This window comes from Emys orbicularis, chromosome 3, assembly GCF_028017835.1.
Source record: "Emys orbicularis isolate rEmyOrb1 chromosome 3, rEmyOrb1.hap1, whole genome shotgun sequence".
Lineage (NCBI taxonomy): Eukaryota > Metazoa > Chordata > Testudines > Emydidae > Emys > Emys orbicularis.
The window spans coordinates 129,756,733-129,781,893 of record NC_088685.1 but is presented as its reverse complement, the minus strand read 5'-3'; the positions used below and the strand labels follow the sequence as shown (position 1 = coordinate 129,781,893).

The window sequence follows — 25,161 nt, the reverse complement described above, 5'->3', positions numbered from 1 at the left end:
CTACTAGCATCTCTGGAGGATGTTAAACAGCAGCTACTACAGATAGACCGTTTTAAAATCAGCTGGCCAGAGAACTTGCATCCAAGAGTTTTAAAGGAACTGGCTGAGAAGCTTCTTGGACCATCATTGGTGATTTTCAGAAAGTCTTGGAACATCAAATGGGTGTGTTTCTAGTGGGGTCCCACAGGGATCAGTTCTTGGCTGTACACTATTTAACTGTTTTATTAATGACCTGGAAGACAACAATATCATCATAACAATAAGGTTTGCAGATGACTCAAAAACTGGATGAGTGGTTAATAATGAAGAAGACAGATCACTAATACAGCGCTATCTGGATCACTGGGTAAACCGGGTGCATACAAATAATATGCATTTTAATGTGGCAAAATGTAAATTTATACATTTAGGAACAAAGAAAGTAGGTCATACTTACAGAATGGGGGACCCTATCCTGAAAAACAGTGACTCTGAAAAAGATTTGAGGGTCATTGTGGATAACCAGCTGAACATGAGCTCCCAGTGCAATGTTCTGGCCAAAAGGGCTAATGCAATCCTTGGATGCATAAATAAGGGAATCTTGAGTAGGGAGTAGAGAGGTTAATTTACTACTGTATTTGGCACTGATGTTGACCGCTACTGGAATACTGCATCTAGTTCTTGTGTCCACAATTCAAGAAGAATATTGATAAGTAGGAGAGAGTTCAGAAAAGAGTCATGAGAATGATTGAAGGAGCAGAAAGCCTGCCTTACAGTGATAGACTGAAGGAACTCAATCTACTTTGATTATCAAATATTAAGCTGTTCTTCAATCTAGCAGAGAAAGGTATAATATAATCGAATGGCTGGAAATTTAAGCTAGGCAATTTCAGACGAAGTAAGATGTAAATTTTTAAACAGTGAGTAATCAATCACTGGAACAACTTACTAAAGGTTGTGGTAGATTCTGCATCATTGACAATTTCTAACTCAAGATTGGATGTTTTTCTAAACATGTTTTTCTAGGAATTATTTTGGGGAAGTACTATTGCCTGTGTTATACATGAGGTCAGACTAGATGATCACAATGGTCCCTTCTGGCTTCGAAATCTATGAAAGACAGTATTTGACTGAGAAGAACAATTTTCTATTACATACTTGTTTTCTATGAGGTGGTAATACTAGTACATTACATATAGAACTGCGCCAGTTCAATTCATAAGCCATATTGTCTCCCTCGTTGAGAAATTAACCGCTAACAGTGTCTTTACCCTACAAGTGCTCATTAACTAAAATGTAAAAAATAGGAGAAAATATCTGCCCATTTCACAGGCTTCAAAAATAGCTTATGACTCAATATGACACTAACCATCTTAAATTGCTAAAAGATGGAACTAAAAGGAAGACATGGTGTAGACCAACCACTTCTCCAGTTACCCAGAATAGCCCTAGGATAAGGCTCTGCAGCAGAGTGAAAGAAGAGCTGGTAGTGGAATTCAGATAGGGACCACACATCTCTAAGAACCTCCAGTTATGGTATCAGTGAACAGCGAACCAACAGCATACCACCACCACAGACCCAACAGTATTGGTGACTGAGTCTGTGTAGATAGTAGTGTTCTCCAGGGCAGTGTACCTGGCTCCTGATACTGGAAAATGGACCAGGCTTCTGTCCATTGGTGACACCGATGGTACCAACTTCAGGTGGACCATGGTCTTCAGAACTGACGACTCCTCTCTCCTCATTGGCATCAATAGTATAGGAGGCATCCACTGCCTTCTTTTCCTCACCAGTACCAAGGATGATCCCTGCGCCCCTTCAGATAGTCCCAATATGGGGGGGACTTTTGCTCTTCAGTTCTGGGAAACTGGTACTATGCTCCTTATAAGCTCCAGACTCTTGGGTACCAGGGCACAGAGTCTCACCTGACTTAGGCCTGGTCTACGCTGCCACTTATATCGACATAAGTTACATAACTCAGGGAGTGTGAAAAAATCACCTCCCTGAGCAACCTAGCTTACATCGACCTAACGTGGGGTCTACACTGCGCTATGTCGGCAGGAGACGCTCTCCCGACAACTTACATTCTGTTTCTCGGAGAGGTGGAGTACTGAAGTCAACAGGAGAGTGCTCTCCCATCAATCGCAGCGGTGCCGATTTAGTGGGCCAATGTAAACAAGCCCTTAGAGAGTGTCAGAGAGGAGGTGCTCTTTTTGAATGAGGGCTTGGAAGGGGATTTCTCACAATTTTTTGTGAACTTGTTATGAGGGGGTAGGAGGAAACTTTCTTTGGAACAGTCTTTAGCACTGGTCTGATTATCCCCAAAGCTAGAGAATACTGTGCTCGGAGGGATGCTTCTCGGCGCCTCTGCCTGACGCACCAGAGGTGGAGGGTTATCTGACGGGCCAGGATCAGACTGGGGTCTCACTACACGTTCCATCAGGAATCTTCTATGCCTGGCTTGTACATAACTTGATGGGTTCACCTAGAAAAGGACTGGCAGATAGGATATGAGTTTCCCCGGGACAATAGAGGCATGTATCATGCTCATTGCTAACCAGGAAAGCTCAGTTGCAGGCCACTCAGATATTGAGTCCTGGAAACATGGGCATACTAATCACTCCAGATGTCCAGACGGGGGGGGGGGGGTGGGGAGGAGATGTCCAGATAGGGAGACCCCCCACCCCCAAGACTACTCAACTACTCTAACTGTAAGTTAGCTAAAAACAGGTTTCATTAGCTATTTACAACTACACTTTTTGAAGAATTCTAACTAACACTGCAGACATTGCAGAAGTTGTCTCAGCCCATGGGTGGTAGAAAGGAACTGGAGAGATAGTCACTCCACGCAAGCCCTCAGTTTGGTGCACAGGAGAAGGTTACAAGCATGGACCAGTGGATACTGCTAGCAAATGTCTTCCAGTTTTAGATACATGCAGTGCATGTGCACCTCAAATACAACACATATAGGCCGTCCCTGGCGGGGGCGGGGTCCAAGACAAATCAGCCTCCCCGCTAGTCTCTTCACCATCCGCCTGCCCACCTGCTACTCGCCTCCTCGCCAACTGGCACGCCCCCTCCCGCGTCTGCCGCTCTCCTCCCCGCTAGTTTCCTCGCCAGCCGGCTGGCGCTCCCCCTCCCCTGTCCGCCCGCCTGCTGCTCTCCTCCTCGCCGTCCACCCACCCCCTCAACCCCTGGCTCCCAGCTAGTCTCCTTGCCATCCGTCCGCTGCTCTCCTCCTCGCCGTCCGTCCGCCTGCCTGCCTCCCCGTTCGCCTCCTCACCCCACTTGTCCACCCGCCTCACCTCTCCACCCGCCTCCTCACCTGAATATCTGGACAAATGATGTCCAGATTGTACATCGGTCAGGATGCGGGACAAAGGGCTAAGTATCGGGACAGTCATGATTTTATCGAAGCGCGGGGCCTAGGGCGGTCACCCCAATTCGCCCTACCCAAGAGACGGCTCTGCATATAGGGATCATCACTAAAAGAACTTAAACTTAAGAACAGATTTTATAAAGACTCACAGAGACAAACATCATACTTTGATTGTTTTACCAGGTTTTGATAAATGTTTTACAAATTAGGGAAGACTGAAATGACTAGAGGCTGAAATTGTCAACAAATCCTGCCAACTGCATTGCTACAAGGACTAAAAGAAGCTTACAGTTGTGCCCCACGTTCAGACAGAAAAACACATCAACCCACAGTTGACAAATGTGGAAGCCCAACCAATAGATGACAAGAAATTCTGTACCTGTTAAAATACTCCATTAGATGCGTTTAAATTATCAAAAAAAAATCAACAACGGTCTAACAAATTCAGAAAATAGCAATTTGTCTGGAAAAACCAGTGATATAAATTACAGAAAAATCAAAACTAAGATTAAAAATAAGATATTTTAATATTCTCTTAATTTCATCCTTTATTTTGGAAAGGGTTAAAAACATTTTTTTCCCAGGCAGACACGTACCATTTCAATACATCTTGATGAGACCTTGCTTCATGTTTCCAGAAAAGACATCTGTTTAATTGACAATATCAGAAATGATGGAATATGTATTTCCTACCTGCCGTCGTGCCTGCGATAATCTTGCTGCTGTTCCACTCTAATCATTGGCTTCACCATTCCTCGTTCAGCTGTGCTGGATGCTGATGAAGTTCTGTCACCATCCAGTCTATTGGTGCTCTAACTCAAACAGGAAGACAAATCTTTAACATGCATGCATTAGATCAGCCAAGTCTTACGTTCATCACTATGAAAAAAACTTATTTCAAGGCTGCCAGAAGGGGACAGTGAACAGAGAAGACTACAAAACAGAAGACAGCAATGAAGCATGTGTAATCACCACAATGAAATTTTCATACTAGCTATTCAAAGCATCAGAACAGACAACTAGAAACGTATTTTTGGCAATGTATTGGCAGGAATTTTAAAACCAACGAAGTTAACATTAACAGAAAGCCAGTAACAGTGCTTATAATGATGCAAAGATTCTACAGATTCTTGCTTAAAACAGTTTTAATATATAATAATTCCAAAACTAGGAATAACAGGCTGCCTTTCTTCAAAATGTTAGTTACTGAAGTTAAATAAAACCGCAGTAATAAAATAAAAAAAAAGTTTTTAAACACTGATTAAAAATCCTTTCCCCTCTCAATTGCTCAGTGTTTATACTTCTGACGTATGCTGTTATTTCACTAGTTTTCCAATATTCAGTCCCTCCCCCAAGCTAGACAGAACCTGAATTTCTAATGTTAAAAAAACAAAAAACAAAAAAAAACCCTCCTATTTTTGAAAAAAAAACTTGCTGTTCTTTATACATCATAAAGAAGCATGAAAGGGCACACATCCATTTTTTCCCTCTTTATAGGTCAGCTATCATCAGCATTATGGGCTTCAGTCTTACAGGTGGCTTTACAATGCATTCTTCCCCACTTCATTTACTCATGCACCTTTGACTGTGTAACCTGTCCTCTGTCCAGTAAACCATTTCTTTAAGAACTTATGCTAATACTCCAAACCTCTGACATGTTTCAAAGTATTTTTAAAAATTGCAATTTTTCCTAAAAAAGTTCTTCTCTCCTTAAACAGAAAGTATGCTAGATGCTATACAGACATATAAAAAGATAGTCACTCATCCAAAAAGCTTACCTAGGGCCACTCAAGAACCACACAATATTTCATAATTGGTGAGCTTTAACAACAAACTGGGAATATAAACTATAAATGTAATCATTTTTGACCAGTCTAATTACAGTTTGATACCTTGCTCGCTGGTAATGCTGTTCCACTGTGAACATCTCCCTCCAGATCAAATGTTGTTTCCTGAACAACCCTGAGAAGATTAAGACCGAAAAAACCTCTAGTAACTTTCAAGAAGAAATTACAAATATGCAGTATAAAACAATGGTACAGGATAGCTAAGGTACACTGCAAACCAAATAGCTCTGCTATACCGCCTTATTTTTTAATATTTGTATTTAAAATACTGTATTGATAGGACATATTTATACATAGGCTTGACAGAATTCGATTTTTATTTTTTATAATTTTGATGTTTCAATATCAATGTTTACTGTTAAGCATTTGTTCTGTTTTTATTGATTTAAATTTTCACAGTTGTGCAAAATTGTGGGTTTTAAGGTGTTTTTTTTTCAAATTTTATCTATTTAAATATTCACAGCTGCAGGAAACTACAGGGTGGTAAGACAAGAAAATTTAATGACAGTAGATGTTGAGATTCAGGAAGTGAAAGTTTTATAACCACTGAAACAAATTGTATATTTTGACATGCAATGTTGACAAAAAGTAAATATCCTTAAACAGAACTCTAATAAATTCTTAAACAGCACTTTTCTTACTTTGCCTATCTGTAAATTTCAATTATTGAAATATTTTTTCCCTTGGTTTGTGTGTGTGTACGGTGAAACGGACGTAGTAGTAAGAGAGTTCTGAGGTGCAGGATGGGTCTCCAACTTCCCTTCCATTTAGGTAATAGGAAGTAACGAGAATAGAATCCCTTGCCTCGTAAATGTTGAAGTACTGGTTCTATGGCTCATAACTGCATGAGGCGATCTATCTCCTGCTGCAGGAGACTCTCATGAAAAGGGTCCCTAAAGAGGCATGATGGGGAAGGGTGTTCTGGAGGGGGCACGGAGGGGATGTGGATGGAATATCTGCATCTGATGATCTCTAGGACCCATCTGTCTGAGGTTATATGCTCCCAGGCACTGTGGAACGCTGCCAAACGGTGGCCAAATGGGTGGATGGTCACAGATAGTAGTGGAGAGAGGTCTCGCAGAGCCTTGACCTGCCCTAAAAAGTAGAAGTGGGAGCCTGATGGCTTTCACTTTGAGAACTTTCCCTTTTTCTGCTGGGGCTCATAGTTCCATTGTGATGGGAATTGGGATGAATAAGGCTTCTGTTGGTATTGAGGGTTAAAATGTCTCTTTTGCCCTGGTGTGGAAATTCCCAGGAGATACCTGATAAATGTAAAGTAATGCACATTGGAAAAAATAACCCCAACTATACATACAATATGATGGGGGCTAATTTAGCTACAAGTCAGGAAAAAGATCTTGGAGTCATCGTGGATAGTTCTCTGAAAATGTCCACGCAGTGTGCAGAGGCGGTCAAAAAAGCAAACAGGATGTTAGGAATCATTAAAAAGGGGATAGAGAATAAGACTGAGAATATATTATTGCCCTTATATAAATCGATGGTACGCCCTCATCTCGAATACTGCGTACAGATGTGGTCTCCTCATCTCAAAAAAGATATACTGGCACTAGAAAAGGTTCAGAAAAGGGCAACTAAAATGATTAAGGGTTTGGAACGGGTCCCATATGAGGAGAGATTAAAGAGGCTAGGACTCTTCAGCTTGGAAAAGAGGAGACTAAGGGGGGATATGATAGAGGTATATAAAATCATGAGTGATGTGGAGAAAGTGGATAAGGAAAAGTTATTTACTTATTCCCATAATACAAGAACTAGGGGTCATCAAATGAAATTAATAGGCAGCAGGTTTAAAACAAATAAAAGGAAGTTCTTCACGCAGCGCACAGTCAACTTGTGGAACTCCTTACCTGAGGAGGTTGTGAAGGCTAGGACTATAACAGAGTTTAAAAGAGAACTGGATAAATTCATGGTGGTTAAGTCCATTAATGGCTATTAGCCAGGACGGGTAAGGAATGGTGTCCCTAGCCTCTGTCTGTCAGAGGGTGGAGATGGATGGCAGGAGCGAGATCACTTGATCATTGCCTGTTAGGTTCACTCCCTCTGGGGCACCTGGCATTGGCCACTGTCGGTAGACAGGATACTGAGCTAGATGGACCTTTGGTCTGACCCGGTACGGCATCTTATGTTCTGAGAGTGGCCCTGGAATCCTTCAAAGAGAGAGGCATCGGTCTTCTTGGCAAAGAGCTTCACGCCCTTAAAGGGGAGGTCCTCCACCATGGTCTGCACCTCCTTCGGGAATCCCGAGAGGTGGAGCCACGACTCCCATCTCATTACCACAGCTGTGGAGATGGTCCTGGCAGCCGTGTCAGCAGCATCAAGGGCCGATTGCAAAGATGTTTTTGCTACCATTGCCCCTCCTGGATGATGGCCTTGAAGAAATCCCGGGAGCTCTTTGGGAGCTTATCAATAAAGTTGTGTAGTTTATTGTAATTCATCTAGTCATACTTTGCCGTGAGTGCCTGGTAGTTGGCAATTCAAAACTAAGTTGGCCGAGGAATACGCCTTCCAGTCTCTGTCATAGGTGTTGTCTTAAGAGTGGTTCTGTCAGCCATGAGAGTTCACAGCATCCACCACGATGGAATTTGGTGGTGTGTGGGTGAATAGGAATTCATGATGTCCCCGCAAAGGAATCAATTTTTTGTCCGCCCACTTGCATGTTGGAGTCACTGAGGCTGGGGTTTGCCACACCATCTTAGCTGGTTTCAGAGTAGCAGCCATGTTAGTCTGTATCCGCAAAAAGAACAGGAGTACTTGTGGCACCTTAGAGGCTAGCAAATTTATTTGAGCATAAGCTTTCGTGGGCTACAGCCCACTTCATCGGATGCATAGAATGGAACATACAGCAAGAAGATATTTATATATACAGAGAACATGAAAAGGTGGAAGTAGCCATACCAACTGTAAGAGGCCAATCAATTGAGATGAGCTATCAGCAAGAGAAAAAAAACTTTTGAAGTGATAATCAAGATGGCCCATAGAAGGTGTGAGGATACTTAACATGGGGAAATAGATTCAATTAGTGTAATGACCCAAACATTCCCAGTCTCTGTTCAAACCTAAGTTAATGGTATCTAATTTGCATATTAATTCAAGTTCATTAGTCTCTCTTTGGAGTCTGTTTTTGATGTTTACACCATCTTAGCTGGGTGTAGGATGGCCTTGTTGATTGGCAATGTGATTTTGGAAGTAGATGAAGCATGGAGGATGTCAATAGGCTGGTGATGCGGATCTTTAACCAACTCCAATGGCATGCAAAGAGTGTCCGCCACTCTCTTCGCCAGCTCTTGGAACAAGCGGAAGTTATCCGCCATGGAAGGTGGCGATGGCATAATCGCTTTGTCCAGCAAAGAAGAGGATATGGCTTTGGGTGTGATCTGCTCCTCTGTGTCCACCTCCTGCTCCTCCACTTCTTGGGATTCTGAGGCGTACAATGCTGTAGCTGAGGGGGTGTGCCTGGGAGGCTCTCAGGTGATGCTTGGTGCCCTTGAGGCCACTGCGGAGGGATAGGGCCTGGTGAAGGTACTCATGGATGACCATACCAAGATGGTGGTGGTGCCATCTGGTGGTACATTCCTGGATCCTGTTGATAGTGTGTCCCATATAGAGCTTTGGAGGAGTATAGAGAAACCCCATCTAGCTCATTGTCCAATCCCTCACTTGACATCAGAGGGGCATGGCATAATTGTCGGGGAAATAACCCTTGATTGGCTATGGCTCAGTTCCAGTACCAAGGGACTGAGAGTCAGGAGCTTCCAACATAGCCAGGTCACCAGCCTGATGGAATTCTGCCAGTACCGAATGTCCTGGCATTGGTGATGGTGCCAGGGAGATGGGGACCTCATCTGTACCAATCTCTCCAGTGCCGAATGCGTCAATGCTGCTGGTGGTATCGATGACAGCTCACATACCAGAAGCATCTTAGGGAGTTTGCTCTTGTGTTTTCGTACCGAAGATTCAGTGCCCAAGCCCAAAGGGTCTGTGAGCCTATCAACAGTACTGGACACTGAGTGTGCCATGAGGCATGGGTGCCAGACGATCTTGGTGCCGGCGGTGCTGAGGATACTAACCAAGTGAGATGGTGATCGCTTTCGGCTATTCCTGGGCTTGCTGAAGGGAGTTCCCACTCTTTTTCGACTTGGGAGTGGACTCCCCAGACAGTTTCTTCGACCCACTATCTTTCCAAGTCAAAGGTTGAGGGGAAGACTCATGCTCACTGAAGGGCTTGGGTCAGAGAGCCGCCTCCATAAAGATGATTTTTTGGGGGAGCTCTGTGTCCTTGTGGGATCTCGGTCAGAGCTGCTGATAGAGGGAATACTTTAGTTGGCTGTGGCCCTCACCGAGGCAGCGAATGCGCTGGGAGTGCTTGTCTGCAACTGGGATTGCCTCGCTGGAAACACAACACTCCTTGAAGCCCGGAGAGTCTGGTGTACCCTTAACTGCTTTACAATTTGCTATGTTTTAGGACAGCAGCCTGCAGTGAGCTTCTTTAGTCTTCTGCACGTAGACTAATTTGAACAAATGAACCAGAACACACACATCGATTTTTAGTTACGTGCAATCCTTTTTGCCTACTGATTGATAAAAAAGGCTACACACTTAAAATGGAAACCTTTACATGATACAAATCTCATTACACTGACCACAGGATAGGAAACAAGTATGTTTTCCTGGGTTTTGATAACACTGTTATAAAACATTAATTCTTCAATGAAAATATTATCCATGAACTATCAAACATCTGATTACTACCGAGAGATGGGGCCTACCTTGTATCACCTTATATTCCCTGGCAACAAACTTCTCTAGCATGAAAAACTCAAAAGCATAATTAGACACCCCTATAACCAATGGGAGTCTGCAGGATGACAAAATTAGGGACTTTGAAGCCAAATCCCAGCACAGGGGAGAAGCCAATGAAAATATAACCTTGTGTGTGTTTTGGGTACCCCCACTGCACATAAAGGATTCTGTTGCAGCAGTACTCCAATACCCACTCTATGAGGATAGACACTGGAGATTAATTATAACAATTGATATTTCTGGACCTGAGAAAAGATACCCAGTCACAAAAAGAGGTGCTACTTTCTAATTACTGCAGTAGTCCTGTAGAGAAAAAAGCTGCGTATCAACTATAAAATTATCAACTTTACAGATTTTTGGTCTGATCTGAATTGAGAAAATATGCATGGCAACAGATCTCAGAGAGGACTCAATAAGTGAGTACAGCCTTTTTGCAAAAGACTTTATGAGTTTCAAATACTACAATAGACTGTTTATTATTGTCATTCCTCAGCTCATAATTTAAAATAATCGTTAAACAGTAGTTTTTACCAGTGGTTTATTTAGCTGAAGAACATAAAATTATTTAACTTATGCAATTAAAACTATGTGTACAAGTTTTACAAAGGGGAGACACTTTTTTCTTTGCTGTTAGGATTACATTTCTGAATGCTTGCCAAGGAGAGGAACTCCCTCTCCACATTCAATGAGCTGCTCCATCTTTGGACCGTGAATCTTTTTTAAAACAATACAAATTCACAAGTATGGTACTGTCCAAGAGTTGTCAGATGGGTTTATTGTATTTTGTGACCCTGAAAGGAATGTAACATCTATAACCTATACTTCAAAAGTTGACTTGACTTCCTCTGATATGGGGGGGCGGGGGGAGAATCACACAAAAAAGGACAAAAAACCTGTTGACTGACTGATTCTGGACCAATGCCTTTCAAGGAATAAAAACTTTTCATCCATAATGAAGATCACAGAAAAGCAGCTTTCACAAAATTCTCTAACTTCTTATACTGAATGCCCATGTGTACTTTGAGTTTTAAACAAAAATCCAGAATAGGAAGACGACTGTTAAAAGTATAGATTTTTAAAATTAACTGGCAATTCAATGACAACATAATATGCCTCTTCTCACCAATGTGTTTCACAATGGATAATTTCTTACATAATCAGCTTTTGTGCCTCAATTTCTTCCATCCAGAACATCCTACTCTAGTAGTTTCCTTTGGACCAGTCAGAGAAGAGAGCAGATCATCAATATTTTACATCTTCCAAGTAGTTCTGTATGGTTTTAAATCCTGCGGCTCTCTGCATATTTCCATTTCCAATGAACATGAAGCCCTAAGGCCAGGCAATATTTGTCCTCATATCTAATCTATGTATCTAATATTTGTGCTCATATTATTTTGATGGGTGCAGTAATAGGTGAAAACTTAGGATTGCTGGACTCTAGGCACAGAAAAAAGAGGAGCAACTGTTATACATCTGGAAGACAAGGCCACAAGGTAAAATATTGGGCTCCCTATTCTGACATCTCAAATGGAGTTTTGCAATCATCCATTTCCGAGGGGGAATCCAGATATTTTAGAAACTCTTGATAAAATCCAGTGTAAGTGGCAAATAGCAGAGATGCACCCAAAGTACATCTTTTTCTGTTTCGTTTATTCACATCTAGTCTAATGAAACTTCCAAAGTTACTGTCTAAGGAAAAAGAATAGCACCAGACTCACTATGTAAAGTCAGTAAATTTCTTATGTTCCTGGTGTTTGACTGAGCTGTCGTGAAATGTATTAGGATTCTAATAATTCCCCCCCCCCCCATTTTGGACTGGTGAATCAGTGTCATGAGAAAAATATACTTCTATATTTAATAATGAAACAAACGTATGCAAGTCCTAAAAACTTCACAAGGTGGAGCTAAAGTATTATAATAGTTATATTTCTACTATAAATTTTACTTAGAACAATTAAGAGTAGGCACTCAGAGCCTGATGGTCTTACACTCAAGACTCCATATTATTTTATTATTTCAAGGCTCTATATTATTTTCACTCAAAAAATAGGATTGTGTACTCACCCAGTTTTGTGCCTTGGACCTTTGATCATGAGACCTGCATCTAGAGTTCTTTTAGGAATCATGTGGTCCTGACTGGGATCCACAAATTTAAATACATGAGATGATCCAAACTGAACCTTCATGCCACTTTGCAGCATGGTGGTCTCTGAAATACGCTGACCTTCTACATAAGTTTCAGCGTCAATGCTTCTTGGTGTAACAGTAACAACTCCATCCATATTGGTGAGATCACAGTGATGAGACTGAATTCCTGGACCAAACAACTGGAAATACAAATATTCAATAGTTCTAAAATTACCTAACTCAGAAGCACTGCAGAAACAAAGCATAACTGTGTACCCCAATTCACCCTAATTGCAGTATATGGATATATTTTACTCCTGCCTCTGAATTTTCATTAGAAATTTATCAATTAAAGCATCAGTAATTTAATCTTAGCTTAAGCTTTGCTCCAAGTGAAGACAACCATAACGTGTTTTTGCAGCATATTTTAGCTAAATATTTCCACTCAAAATATACTTTGCACATTATTAATAAACTGTTGTTATAAATATGTTGCCCATAATTGAATTGCAAGATCCACAAAGGGACTTAGGAGCTGAAGTCTGAGTTTTAGGTACCACTGTGACCAACACAAAACTGCCTAACCCCATAGGTTCCTTTGGTGCCTAAATTTTTGCTGTAGAAGTTCCTTAAGTGCCTAAGATTCTGCCTCTGAGCATGCACACAGCTACCTGAAACTTCAATCCCAGCACAATTCTCAAACTAGGGGAAGATAGGCACTGACCCACCTACCTTGCCTGTGCGGTCTGATCTGGTAGGCAAGCTTTGAGCACGCCTAACTCCACATAAGGGGGGGGGAGAGCGGGAGAGTGAGGAGGGGAAGGAGGCCTCCCTTATAACCCTTAGCCCAGTAGTTAGGGTAATCACCTGGGATAGGAAAACTCCAGTTCAATTCCCTCTTCTTTCTGATAAGAAGAGATTTGAACAGGGGTCTACCAGCTCTCTGGTGAATGACCTAGTCACTGGACTAGAGAGTGATTCTCACAGCTTCCGGACCAAATAATATTTTATTAAAGTGGAATGGCTTCAACAAGAGAGACAGAAGGCCCATGTCAGATTATCCCATAGATCAGTGATTAGGGCACTAACCTGAGATATGGGAGATCCTTGTTCAAATACCTTCTCATCAGGCAGCAGGGAAAATTGAGAAGAGGCCTCCTACATCCTAGTGAGTACCCTAGTCACTGGGATAAGGGAGGTCTCTCCACCGCAGCCATCTGTGTGGAGTTAGGCAGGCGCCTAAGTCTTTCTTGCAAGAAACTGCTTGGATGTCTAAGCTGCCTGACTCCTGGTGAGGGGTTCCCAGCTGCAGATCACTAACAGAGATAGGCATTTCCCCGCAGCCCGGCTCCAAGAGGGGCGGGGCTTAGGTAGCTCCCCAACTAGCGAGCTGACTTTTGTGGATCCCATTCTCCAGGTGCTTTTATCTTCCCATTCATTTTAGGCAACTAAAACTCAGGGTTTGTGAATTCCAGTAATTTTCAAGAGGTCTAAAAGATAGACATTGCAACACCTGAGTCCTTTTGTGGATAAAAGACTTGAACCTGCAAATACTTACACACTAGTAAAGTGGATGAGGATGGATGGTTCAGTGGTTAGGGTGGTAGCCTGGGACATGAGAGACTCCTCTGCCACAAACATCATGTGTGATTCAGGACAAGTTACAGTCTCTCTGTGCCTCAGTTCCCCATTTTACTTCCCTAGATCACAGGGTTGTTGTGAGGATAAATACATTGAAGACTGTGAGGCATTCTGATTCAATTTACAACAACTGGTTTCAACTTTACGATGCTCGGTCACACAATGGAGTGGATTGCGGTTCCGAGTTACGACGTTTTGACTTACGACGCAATTTTCAGGAACCAATTGTGTCGCAAGTCCAAGGACTACCTGTATTCATTTTTGTGTTTAAAGGATCACGCCTTCAGTTTCTTCTTTAAGCAAAATGGAAAGAACAAATCAAAGCATTCCGATTAACAGAAAATCATTTGTGTTTGCATTTAGATTTATATGCTCTTCTGACTTGTAAAGGTAAGTCACTTCGGCCAGATGTGCTCAGGATGAAGTAAACTGGTAGGTACAGAGTGGCTTTTTTTAAATTCATTTTGAATTAATGCTTACTAACAGGAAAGCCTGAGGCCCATGCTGAGAGGGTTAAATAATTAAATAGTTACGGTCCTCAGTGAACTGAGCTAGTTCCCAGGATTACACATGTGACTGGTTGAAGTTCAGATCAGCTCTTTCACTTGAGGCTGTTTTTCCTCACCTGGATGGAATTGTCATCAAACTTTTCAGTTCCAACTTCAGTGACACTTAATTGTAGACGGTAGAGTTTTGGCTTATCTCTTGAGTCAGAACCATCTGTAGAGTAAGTGTAAAGCACTTGATTTGCAAATATTATAGCTTGATTTCTAATTCATATTACAAAACTCAAAACACCTAATTCTGAATTTATGTTCACCAAAAATTAATCTAATTTGTGTCCTTAAACTTTGTTAGAAACACTGAAGGGTTGCTAAAGTTTATGTGAAAAAAGATAATATGGATGGTAAATATTAAATAGGAAAGCCTATGCAAAAGAAAATTGCTTTAGCAACTGCAGAAAGGAAAATAATCTTTTCATTAGAGCTTTCTACTGTACATATTCTTGTATATTTCCATTTGTGCTTAAATAGTAGCTTACAGTATAGAGGAAGTCATTTTCCTCAGGCTTCTGATATATACGAACAGAGAAAGAAAAAAATAAGGATTTCAAAAATATTTGTATGAAATGTGTAGATGTCAGCACCACAGATATAGGTCTAAGCCTTGTCTCTATCACAGCACCTCTAATGAAATGCATATTGCCATCAATACCTCCATCACTGTGTCAGATAGCCTGTGAGACCAATTTTTTTCCCCTTTACCAGATGCTGAAACAAGTCAAAAAGCCAATAAATAAATAAATAAATAAAATAGATCCTTGTAAAAACGGTTACCCTACTAAACATATGCCTGTGTCAGCTTCTTCCTCATGGATGAGAAATGACAATTTTGATACATTTGTAAGAGAACTATGACCTCAGTAATGTTCCTCCTGAGCTTATCTTCAGTCCCAGCGATCTACATTTTGATCTTGCAGAAAATGAAACCGGGGATAAGAGAGGAACCGGAGACGACCCTAAGAATATTATTCTCTTTAAAATGTACACACTAGCCCCTACTCTCCCTCTCCCACCAAAGAAAACCAAATGTGCGCACATACATATGCACCCCTTTTAGTGAGACATATTGAAGAGGAGAGAACTTAGCTGCCATCTCCTCTAGCCATCTACCATTGATTTTCATGCATATACACAAACTCATTTTACAGTTAGGTATTACAGCTTTTAATGTTAATGGAAACTTATGCATCTTACTTTCCCCCCCAAAAAACGAATGCATAAGTTCAAAATCTCTGTCTGATATCTAGAATGGGACACACAGCAGGCCACAAGATGAAAAATATTGTTGCCTACAAATAGCATTTTTAATTTCAGTCTGTACACAAAAGCACTAGAGAATGTTATTCAAATTACAGCACATGTAGAAATGCTCTTCAATGGGGGAGTGGTGATTTTGTACGTTAAAATGGAAACCAATACATATGGGATCTTCATGGAGACAAAGGCCACAGGAAATCTCTCAAAATTATTGTATTGAAACTCAGTTTGGGGAACAATTGTATGTCTAGAATACGTCATTTAAACAGCCCCACTACACATCTTTTATAGCAATCAAATCAATTTTATGCTTCAGCATCTGAAATCAAGAGGTAGGTATAGTGTCTATCCACATTCTTCCACACCCATGATTAATTTGACAACATTTTATCAGTCAGAAATTGAAAATTTATTCATAGTCCAGAACTAAGTTTTATAGTTTAGCGCAGATTCCTGAAAGCCCCTTAAAAATCACTCCTAATTCCTGAGCTTTTGTTAACCTACATTTTCAGGTCTCTGTCTAGGAACACAGGAACTGCTAGACTAGATCAACCCACAATCCATTTAGCCCAGTATTCGGTCTTCGACAGCAACCAGTACTTGATGCTTCAGAAAAGTTGCAAGAAGCCCCAATGTAGGCAGATTTGGGATGATTACCCTCTCATCCCCAATCTCTAATAGATATTGGTCTAAGCCCTGAAGCACAAAATCATATATTCATTCCATTTTTTTGTTCACATTAATTATCAAAACTTCAGATATTCTTATTATCCATGACTGTCTAATCCCTTTTTGCTCTATTTGTTATTTGTTTCAAAAGACATTTTGTGGCAATAAATTCCATAGTCTAATTATGCTTTGTATAGAGACAGTATTTCCTTTTATCGGTTTTGAATCTACCACCTTTCAATTTAGTTGAACGTCCACTTGTTCTTGCATTCTGAAATACAGAGAACAGCAGCACCTGATCTACCTTCTCTTTACCACTCAGTGTATATACTTTTATGACATCCCCTCTAATCATCTCTTTTTTAAGGTAAACAATCTCACTTCTTTTCAAGTTTCTCTTGATATGCAAGTTCTTCTTTACCAGCGAACCACTGAATATATGACTGTTTTAGAAGCCCATATCCTTAAAGGGCACTTCCCTTGCAGATTCATCTTCTTAGGTTGCTCTCCTCATCTAAGGTGCTTTACTTCCACTATACTGCTATCTGCACTGCCCACGAAGTTCACAAACATACATATCTTTGAAATACTATATGCCAGTGCTTTATTGTACAGGATATTAATGAATTACACTTAACTGCCAGCACACAGAAGACAGCACAGCAGCTGATGAAAGCCACATACAGACCAAAAAAAAAAGGAAGACACAGGAGAAAGGTTAAGTGATAATGTAGAAGACGAGAGAAACAGCAGAATAGAAAGAAACAAGACAATGTGCTAAAAATGAGAGAACATTCATTTACCTCTTACATTCCTTCAAATGTGGCATGCACAACTGGCAAAAAGCTCACCATATGTTTGATACTAGGAATGCACAACTCAAGTCACTGCATCCCACTGAAATTTACTACGTTAACTTTGATAACTACAGTAGTTCTGAAGGTGCACATTTTGTTAATTTAAATAGGTAAAAGTTACACAATAGCAAATCTACAGAAATCTAAAATTTCACCATATGATGTTTCAAGGAAAACTCCAGGCATGTATACTATTTATCATATACACCTTTGATCATCTCACCTGCACTCTGCCCATTAATACTTCTCCCGAGGACTTATTTTTACATTACAAAATTCAAAACAGCAAAGTTTTGTTTTTAAATCTACAAGTGTTTCAACCTCCTCCTCCCAAATTCAGAATTCACAACACCACAGATCCAAATGACACCTGACTGACGCCCTGAAGATGCAAGTTTCAGGCGTGTACTAGTGGCAACTATTCTACACCTAAAAATACCACAGTTTTAAAGACCAATAACTCAATATTCTGCAGTGCTAGTTTACTTAAAGGTTTTTACAGCTTCCGCTGAGCTGTCTACTGTTGGACTCAGGATGAAATCCTGGCCCCATTGAAGTCAATGAAAGTTTGCTACTGATGTCATCTGCGGCCAGAATTTCAATCATGCTAATAAAGACACCTACGTTTTCATGCAGAGAGATATGAAAAAGGATTTCAGAGGTTTATTATTTGGGATATTTCTAAAATAGTTCTTCTGTTATGTATGCCACAGAAAAAATACTTATAGGCATAAACATAGGCACTTGCTTGGGATGATCTACATCTCGCATTCATGATTTTCTCTCTTGTGAATAGTGAACCCATACCACACATTCTTACTAGTAAAACCTTATATTATACCGTCAGGTATTTCCTACATAGACATACACACCATAAAATATAATTACACACACACAAATACAAGGTATGGAGTTCACAAAGTTTTCGTTTATCTAAATTACAGAAATCTTCATTACTCATTGAGTGTCCAAGCCAATAAAACCTTTTATATCGCCTTGCATATGCCACATATTTTATAGTTTCTTAAAAAAATTAGTACTTTTTTTTTTAAATCCATCCACTAATAAAGTCAGGTGTCTTAGTTATCATGAGAACAACTTTACAGGCTGCACAGAGAGAGAAAACTAGATTTAATAAAACTTTAGAAACCTCTGAAGCGTACTTTTCCATTCATCGTAATTCCACAATGTTAAGGTCTAACTCGGATTTTCAACAGATAGAAGCAAACACAGCATTTCTCATTGGAAAGCTTCTAACCATTAGAGGAGTGAAGTTCTGGAACAGCCTTCCAAGGGGAACAGTGGGGGGAAAAGACATATCTGGGTTCAAGACTAAGCTTGATAAGTTTATGGAGGGGATGGTATGATGGGATAGCCTAATTTTGGCAATTAATTGATCTTTGATTATTAGCAGGTAAATATGCCCAATGGTCTGTGATGGGATGTTAGATGGGGTGGGATCTGAGTTACTACAGAGAATTCTTTCCTGGGTGCTGGCTGGTGAGTCTTGCCCACATGCTCAGGGTTTAACTGATCGCCATATTTGGGGTCGGGAAGGAATTTTCCTCCAGGGCAGATTGGCAGAGGCCCTGGAGGTTTTTCGCCTTCCTCTGCAGCGTGGGGCACGGGTCACTTGCTGGAGGATTCTCTGCACCTTGAGGTCTTTAAACCACGATTTGAGGACTTCAATAACTCAGACATAGGTTAGGGGTTTGTTACAGGAGTGGGTGGGTGAGATTCTGTGACCTGCATTGTGCAGGAAGTCAGACTAGATGATCATAATGGTCCCTTCTGACCTTAAAGTCTATGAGTAACAGTCCCATTCCAATGGTGTTAATTATTACAATGGGTTAGGTCTTGTTTACATATATAAAATACAATCCCTGCTCCCAAAAACTTACGGTTTAAGAAAGTTGTTCCTTTCCCTAATAGGGCAAAGGTATCAAACTTTAAACCTGTCACTGATCCAGAATGGAAATATGGTTCATCCTGGAACTCAGACCATGCAGGTTTTTGGGGGGAAGGGTGGGAGGGACGCATGTGTGTCAAGGGGGAATTATACATTTGAGATTGAAAGGAAATATTTATTTGGCAGGATACTAATTTTAAAAACTATCAATTTTTTTTTGAAGCACTGAAATTTGAAATGTTGTAAAAATTCCTAGGGAGATGTGCATTATTGGGCACACTGCATGTCAAGTAGTAGAAGGTGCACAATAAATAAGTGTATAACACTGATCTGTGTTTTATTTTATACACATACAGATCTAAAATTTTTACTGGTGTAGACAAATAAACAGCATGGTAAAGATCTCTGCACCCTATCTGCACTACATCTGCCACAATTGGTAGCACTAGCAGAGATGCACAGGTGCAGAAAAATGCTTACAGATTTTCACTGTAGACATAGTTGGTTAGAGCTAACTTGGCATATACAGACATAAGCCAACGTGAAAGTATAAACCTTAGGAAGGGAGACCAAATTAGCTTTTGTGTATTTTAAACTTGGTTATTGATGTGGCTCAGACCTTTCTAGATCATTGTGTAGGGAATGAACTGTATATCTTTTCTAACTTGGCATTTTATACGTTTCAAATGTCTTGATAAGATATTTTCTCTATGACTTCCTTAATAGTATTAATTTCTTCAAACATTTGTATTTGCATGCACACATTCTTACAAAGTGCCCACAACTGGAAAGCTAATATTATTTGAAGTAATAAAAATCTGCAAAGGTGATCTTGTCACCTAAAACTATTCAGGGAATAGTCATTTATGAAAATTTCTGATTTACCAACATACTGCCTAACAAGATAAAGCTGTAATTAGAGCTGGTTGGAAATTTTCTGATGAACTAGTTTGCTGAAAATACTGATTTGTTGAACCTGAAAGTTTCACAAAACACTTCAGATTCAACTAATTTTGTCCAGGATCGGTGGAGCATATTTAATTTCAGAAACACCATGTTTCAGTGATTTCTTGTTGTGTGTGTGTTTTTTTTTTTTTTTTTTTTTTTTTAAGTCCCTGGTTCATGGGAAATCTTTAAAAAATTGATTTTGTTCTGACAAAATTCCAAATTCTGACCAGCTCCAGTTGTAATAAGCATGTACTGCACAGTTAAAAAAAACCCACAACAATGCCCACCACGGATACTTTGTTATTAAAATATAGCAACAAGTAAGCTGATAACATATAAGGCACTATTAACTTTCCTACTGCTTTGTCATTCATCTTTTAACTTAAAAATACAAAATGAAAGATGGAACTTCATACAATATTTGTTTTGCAAAAACTAGTTTTGATCAAAATTTTCATATATTTGTTTAATCATGCTACAAAAAAAATCAGTGCAATGTACCACTGATATATAGCCACTTTCATAACTACCCATTCAACGATACTACACACTGAATTTATAAATTTGAGGAAGGTAGACTCTTGAAACAAAGTATACTACCATTCAGTATTACATACTCTGGATATATACATCATTATTTAGCTAGCTACGCACAGAGTAGCACCAGTTTAAAGGTGTAATTTTAAACTGATTTAGTTAAACCAGTGCAAAAGGCAATGTTGGACACACACCTCTGTTTAAACCAGGCAGGTTTACTTCATTGATTCATATATTCCAAGACCAAAAGGGGCCATTGTGATCATCTAGTTTGACCTCCTGTATAAACCACAAGCCAGATAACTTCCCCAAAATAATTTCTAGAGCAGATCTTTTAGAAAAACATCCAAACATGATTTAAAAATCTTCAGTGACAGAGAATCCACCATGACCCTTGCTAAGTTGTTCCACTGGTTAAGTACTCTCACTGTTAAAAATTTACACCTTATTTCCAGTCTAAATTTGTCTAGCTTCAACTTCCAGCCATTGGATCGTGTTATACCTTTTTCTGCAAGTCAGAAGAGCCAATTATCAATATTTGCTCCCCATGTAAATGCTTGTAGACTGCAGTCAAGTCACCCTTAACCTTCACTTTGTTAAACTAACTAGATTGAGCTCCTTGAGTCTACCACTATAAGGTAGGTTTTCTAATTCTTTAATCATTCTCATGGTTCTACTCATCAACATCCTTCTTGAATTGTGGACCCCAAAACTGGACATAGTATTCCAATACCAGCTGCAATTCCAGGATCGTATTAGCCCTTTGGGTCACAGCACCGCACCGGGAGCTAATGTTCAGCTGATTATCACTACAACTCCCAAATCTTTTTCAGAGTCACTCCTTTTCCTATTCTGTAAGTATGGCCTACATTTTTTTGTTCATATATATATATATTATACATACACACACACACACTTACATTTTGCCATATTAAAATACATATTGTTTACTTACACCCAGTTTACCAAACACTCCAGATCATTCTGTATCTGTGACCTGTCCTCTTCATTATTTACCCCACTCCAATTTTTGAGTCATCTGCAAATTTTATCAGTGATGATTTTATGTTTCCTTCCAGGTTATTACTCAAACTGTTAAATAGTATAGGGCCAAGAGCCAATCCCTGAGGGACCAACCCCCTTCATGTTCCTGTTTGATGTTCCAATACTCACTGAAGATCAACATTAATGGTCCAGCCAGCTCTTTTAAATACTCTTTGATGCACGTTATATAACCTGCTCATTTAAAAAAAAAAGTCTAACTTTAGAAACACCTGTTTAACATCCTCTTGAGATACTAGTGGACTGGAAAGAGTGTTATATGTGACTACATCACCTGTTTTTTCCCCAAATATAGAGCAGAAATATTTATTGAACGTGTTTGACTTTGCCGTGTTATTGATAATTCCACTATTTTCATCTAGTAAGGGATCAATACAATTGTTATGATTCTTTTTGTTTCTAATATACTTTTAAAAACGCCTCCTTATTGGTTTTAAGTTGTGATGGCCATCAATTTCTCCTTGTGTCCCTTTGCTTCCCTTATCAGTTTTCTACAATTCCTTGTTTCTGATTTATATTTATTACCATCAGCTTCCCCTTTCTTCCATTTATTTTATCTCTCTCTCTCTCTCTCTCTAACATAGCTGCCTTCACATCCCCTCTAAACCCGGTTGCATTTTTTAACCAATATGGCCTTCTTTCTTGATTGTGGCATTGAGACTTTTTGGGCACCTAATAAAGTGTTCTTAAACAATTTCCAATCATCATTCATATTTTTCTGATTAAATTCTACATACAGATTTAGTCGTAAATTTAACTGCTCAAACTTGTGTGGATACTTTTATTTCAATTGAAGTGTGTCTTACTTCTGTTTATCTTAAATCTCTTTCTCATCAACTACAGCTAATCCTGTCAAACTAAGGGTATGTCTATACTATAGCCATTACGGTGGTACAGCTATGGTGTTGCAATTTTGCTGGTGTAGCACATAGTGTACATGTTTCTACATTGACGGAAGGGGTTTTTCCATCAATGTAGGCAGTCAACCTCTCAGAAGCAGTAACTAGGTTGATGGAAGAATTGTTCTGTGGATCTAGCTACTTCTACAACAGGGATTATGTTGACCTGATTATGGTGCTTAGGGTGTGAAATTTTTCACAGCCCTCAGCCACACAGCTAGGTTGATGCAAGTTTTAGGTATAAACCAGGCCCCACTTGATTTTTTTTTTAAATGAGATTATAAATTTGGCTGATAAAGGAATAGTGTTGATGTAATATATTTAGACTTCTGTAATTTGTTTGACTTGGTACATCAAAATATTTTTATTAAAAGCTAGAATGCGATACAATTTACATGTAACATATTAAATGGATTAAACACTGTCTACCCGATAGGCCTCAAAACGTAACTGTAAACAGAGAATCACCACTGAGCTAAGGTGTTGATAGAAGCGTGCCTGGCTGTCTCTGCAGCTTTTCTCAGCCACTGTACGTCCCTTTCTCCTTAGTTCTACCTCCTGCCTCTGCCAGTGTTGCCAGTTCTCCCAATATTTCATGTTTTTCTTAAAGCCTGAACTCCTGGAGTTCAGTTACTGTATAAGAGTCTCAGCTTTTATTTAAAACTAGTTTCTAGACCTCCGGATGCAGAGCAAATCTTGAAAACATGAATTCTAAAGGTTCATAAGTGAAAAGGGTTTTTTTTTTAAAAAAAAATCATGATTTCTGAACTGCTGGGATTGACAATATTTCTCTCCACACCACCAAGCATATGCATAGCTGGGAAATTTGGTCTTTGAGACCAGCCTGGTCAGGAGCCCTGAACCAAGGCAGCAGACAGCTGTCTTTTTCCTCCTCTTATTTTGCTGTATCTGATGGGACCAGGCAACAGGTCAAACAATATTACCATAGCTCTTCTCAATTCACCATTACAAAGGTGTTTAATTACAATATAAATGGTTCTGGTAAATTGAGACAAGTTATGGAAGAATTCTGGAGAGCTACTGGTGTTGCCTGGATGACCTATGCCCATCAATCGAACCCTGGGTTTGTGAGGGAGTCCCAAGAACTGGAGCCTCATCTGCAAATTCTTTCTTTGGGTGGGAGAAGGAATTATTTGGCAAAATCACAATCCAGGTTTCAGAGGGTATACTGTAGTCTCCTATATACACCAGTCATTCTGCATCTCCAGCTACGTCAACTACTCCCTGTGCCCATCTGGCTCCAGATCCCAACCTCCCACTTCTAATTTGGTCACTGGGCCCTTTATCCTTAATAGCTTCCCATTGTTTATGTGAGAGTTATACTTGCGAAACATACAGCGGGGAAAAGCACCAGGGATGGTACCAAAGATAAAATTAATGTACATTTTTGCATCCCAACTGATTAGTCAACTGCTCTCGTGAATGCAACAGCTGTAAGGCTAACAAGATTATACACTAGACAGAATGTGAGGGATGCAGCTGGCAGCAAAATGCACAACTATCAGGCAGTAGTTGCAATTGTGACGTGAATCTAGTCAGTATAAAGTCTGCCAGGCCCTTGTGGCAAGACAGCCTAGATGGCTAAGACTGTGACAATAGTACACACCCAGTGAGGAGGTAACTTCTACTGTAAAACAGACGACTTTGAACATTGGAAAACAGCTTAATATACAGACTCTAATATACGAAGAGATCCAACAAAGGAAAGGCGTCTTCCACAATCTTAAATATAGTTTCCTATAGTAGGAATTGGTGAAAAATACATTAAGTAATATATTTTAAAGAACAAAAACTGCTTGAGTGGAAAACCTGCAATTGTAATACGAGTTATTCCTCCATGATGAAATCTACTCTCTGTAATCAACCAAGATTTCATGAGGCTTTTCAACTCTATGGGACGATGCTCTCTGTGAAACTAGAGTAAGCTCCATAAAACAATGAAGCCAGGTGCCAAATGTCTGCAGAGGGAATTATTATTTCACCAAGCAAAGATACTACACTTATTCACTGTAATAGCACTGCTGATAAAAAAAAAACCACTACTGTCTTTAAAGTACTCTATGGAACAAAGACAAAATAAGAGAACTGCTAAATAAATTGGGAAATGGTGTATTGATAAAGGTTTTACCATAGTAGTTTCTCAAGTACTAAGCAAGCTGCTTTGCACGCTTCTCCTGTTTGGCAAAATAGGCTGTAACTGCATATTATGTTACATTAACCGGAGAATCAAAGAACACTGCAATGATTTGTAAAGCAGGTTATGAGCAGAGCTTTAAAATTGGAGACTTGTAACTGAGTGCAGCCCTGCTGTGGTTCCTCATCTCATCCCTCATGGAATTTTACATTGAGTAATTATTAAATTAGAATTTTTTTTTCAAAAAGCTTTTGGCAGCAACCATAAAGGCCGTATGTTTAGATATGTTTCCCTTAGCTCAGAATGGGGGACTCTGTCCTGGAAAGCAGTGACTCTGAAAAAGATTTGGAGGTAATCAGCTGAACATGAGCTCCCAGTGTGACACTATGGCCAAAAGGGCTAATGAGATCCTTGGGTGAATACACAAAGGAATCTTGAGTAGGAGTAGAGAGGTTATTTTAGCCATATATTTGGCACTGGTGTGACCAGTGCTGGAATGCTGTGTACAGTTCT

General features: G+C 39.9%; 1 protein-coding gene across 7 annotated transcripts in view; it reads right to left on the bottom strand.

Moving 5' to 3' along the window:
- Window positions 1–25,161, bottom strand: part of AFDN (afadin, adherens junction formation factor) — a 213,834-nt gene that overhangs the window by 81,931 nt on the left and 106,742 nt on the right. For all 7 annotated transcript variants that reach the window (XM_065400880.1, XM_065400877.1, XM_065400878.1 and 4 more), the window contains 4 exons: window positions 14,418–14,512; window positions 12,089–12,351; window positions 5,252–5,321; window positions 4,053–4,171 (listed from right to left, as the gene is read on the bottom strand). In XM_065400880.1, coding sequence (XP_065256952.1) covers window positions 4,053–4,171; window positions 5,252–5,321; window positions 12,089–12,351; window positions 14,418–14,512 — 547 coding nt within the window. The remainder of the gene's footprint in view (window positions 1–4,052; window positions 4,172–5,251; window positions 5,322–12,088; window positions 12,352–14,417; window positions 14,513–25,161) is intronic.